The sequence below is a fragment of the Beta vulgaris genome, chromosome 5 (assembly GCF_026745355.1).
Source record: "Beta vulgaris subsp. vulgaris cultivar EL10 chromosome 5, EL10.2, whole genome shotgun sequence".
Classification (NCBI taxonomy): Eukaryota; Viridiplantae; Streptophyta; class Magnoliopsida; order Caryophyllales; family Amaranthaceae; genus Beta; species Beta vulgaris.
Genome location: NC_079206.1, coordinates 31,379,893 through 31,382,306, shown reverse-complemented (window position 1 = coordinate 31,382,306; position 2,414 = coordinate 31,379,893). Strand labels below are relative to the sequence as shown.

General features: G+C 45.8%; 1 protein-coding gene across 1 annotated transcript; it reads left to right on the top strand.

Moving 5' to 3' along the window:
* Window positions 1–838: 838 nt before the first annotated feature.
* On the top strand, window positions 839–1,781 carry LOC125494322 (uncharacterized). The gene is made up of 2 exons (XM_057394687.1): window positions 839–1,045; window positions 1,092–1,781. The coding sequence occupies exons 1-2, from the start codon at window positions 839–841 to the stop codon at window positions 1,779–1,781; spliced, it is 897 nt and encodes a 298-aa protein (XP_057250670.1).
* The last annotated feature ends 633 nt before the right edge of the window (window positions 1,782–2,414 follow it).

Here is a 2,414-nt window from a genome sequence, read left to right as displayed (position 1 = left end):
TCTATTATTTTACTAGAAGATGAGTAGACTTGTGACTAGGATTACTAGTGTCTTAGATTTCAAGTCTAGAGTGTATGAGAGTCACCTGGGTAGGAAGTAAACCTGGGGAAACATTTTGTTTTACTATGTTTATTGATTTAATGCTTGCTTATGTGATTTTGATAGACTAACGTGATAGTTTCTGTTTTGTAGTATGCCTCCACGACAACAGTTAGCCGCTAGAAAGGAAGTTGCGCGTCGTCGTCGCGTAAGCCTGGAAAATGCTTTCATCTCTTTAGCTAATAGGGCTGTTTTTGAGTAGTGGACAGTCTACTTTCGACCGGTTTGACCGTCACAGGACCCCTACTTACGATGGTGTTGCTGATCCTGTGGCTTTGGAAAACTGGTTAAGGGAGATGGAGAAGCTATTCACGGCAACAAACTGCTTTGCTGCCGAAATGGTACCGATTGGGATGTACTATCTGAAGAAAGAGGCGGATAATTGGTGGAGTACGGTGAAGGATGTGTGTATGGCTACAGCCGGTTTTGGGTGGACTAAGTTCTCCGCCAAGCTGAAAGAGAGATTCTACCTGATGACTTGCGCTGGCAAAAGTAGGAAGAATTTTTATCTTTGACTCAAGGGAGTATGGACATCCAGAAGTACACTGATTGCTTCACGGAGCTGTCTAAATTTGCTGGTACTGTCATTCCCACCGAAGCTGAGAGGGTTAAGAGATATATAAAGAAGATGAATTCGTGGGTAAGGACCCTGGTGCTGTGTTCAGGGGTTACTACTTTTCAAGCTGCTTATGAGATGGCCCTTAGTGTTCATGCATGAGTGAGAGAGGAAGAAGCTGTTATGGCCGCATCTGTGAGGAAGCCTTTTCCGTCTGTTGCCCCTAGTCCGGCTAAGAAGCCGAGGTTTGAGCCGAGTTTCCGTGGTGGATACCAAGGCTCCGGTTCTAGGCAGGGTTTTGATCCGTCCAAGTGTCGGAGGTGTAAGAAGCCTTTACATCCGGGAAAGGATTGTGAGGGTGCTGCTATTGTTTGCTTCTATTGTAGAGAGGTAGGTCACAAGAGTTATGACTGTCCCAAGAATCCGAGGGCTACAGCTAAGCCCCATTGTTCCTCCTAGTCATTCTGCTCTGCCAAAGAATCGGGTTTACAATATGACTCATTCCGACGCCGATGTTCATCCCGACGTCATCTCAGGTACCTTTCTTGTTAATTCTGGACCTGCTTCTGTGTTGTTTGATTCTGGTGCATCTGTGTCTTGTGTGTCTAATTCATTTGCCAAGAAAGCTAATTTGACTTCGAGTTCTCCTATTCGGACTCTTATTTCTCTACCTTCTTGGGAGAACTACCCTTGTTTGGCCGAGTATTGTGGGGTGCCTATCTCTGTGTTGGGTATTGATCTGCCTGCCGATCTCAAGGCATTCTCCATGGTCGAGTTTGATGTTATTTTGGGCATGGACCGGTTGTCCAAGTATCGTGCTCAGATTCATTGCCGCGATCAAAAAGTGACTCTTCGTAGTCCATGTGGCAAACATATCTCCTATAGTGGAGTGGTGTTGAAGAAGGGAGTAAAGATCGTTTATGCTCTCAAAATGCAAAGGCTCCGTCAGAAAGGGGAGCAAGTGTTCCTCTGTATGGTAAAAGATTTAACCCAAGAAGCGAAGTTAGAGGACATCCATGTTGTCCGTGAGTATCCGAACGTTTTTCCTGATGAGCTACCGGGTATCCCTCCTGAAAGAGAAGTTGAGTTCAACATTGACTTGACTCCTGGTACTGCTCCTTTGTGAAAGGCCCCGTATAGAATGGCGCCTGCTGAGTTGCAAGAGTTGAAGACTCAGTTGCAAGAATTGATTGATAGGGGATTTATTAGGCCAAGTGTCTCGCCGTGGGTGCCCCTATGCTGTTTGTAAAAAAGAAAGACGGGAGTATGCGGCTTTGCATCGATTATCGGGAATTGAACAAGGCGACTATCAAGAATAGGTATCCCTTGCCCCGCATTGAGGATGTGTTTGACCAGTTAAAGGGTGCGGGAGTATTTTCGAAGATTGACCTGAGGTCAGGTTATCACCAGATTCCGGTGAAGAAGGAGGACATTCCTAAGACCGCCTTCCAAACAAGATATGGGCACTATGAGTTCGTGGTCATGCCCTTCGGTTTGACTAATGCCCCTGCTGTATCCATGGATCAGATGAACCGTTCTTTCCATGAGTTCCTGGATTCGTGTGTAGTCGTTTTCATCGACGATATCCTGGTGTACTATAAGAATGAAGAAGAGCATGAGAGGCATCTGAGATTGATCTTGGGTTTTTGAGGCAACATAAATGGTTGCAAAGTTCTCCAAGTGTGAGTTCTGGCTGAAGGAGGTGTCGTTCCTAGGCCATGTTATCAGCAAGGATGGAGTGATGGTAGATCCTTCTAAG

Coding starts and splice junctions, on each gene's coding strand:
- LOC125494322 (XM_057394687.1), top strand. CDS start 839: ATGGCCGCATCTGTGAGGAAGCCTTTTCCGTCTGTTGCCCCTAGTCCG. Junction 1,046..1,091: donor TTTGCTTCTATTGTAGAGAG/GTAGGTCACAAG, acceptor CGAGGGCTACAG/CTAAGCCCCATTGTTCCTCC.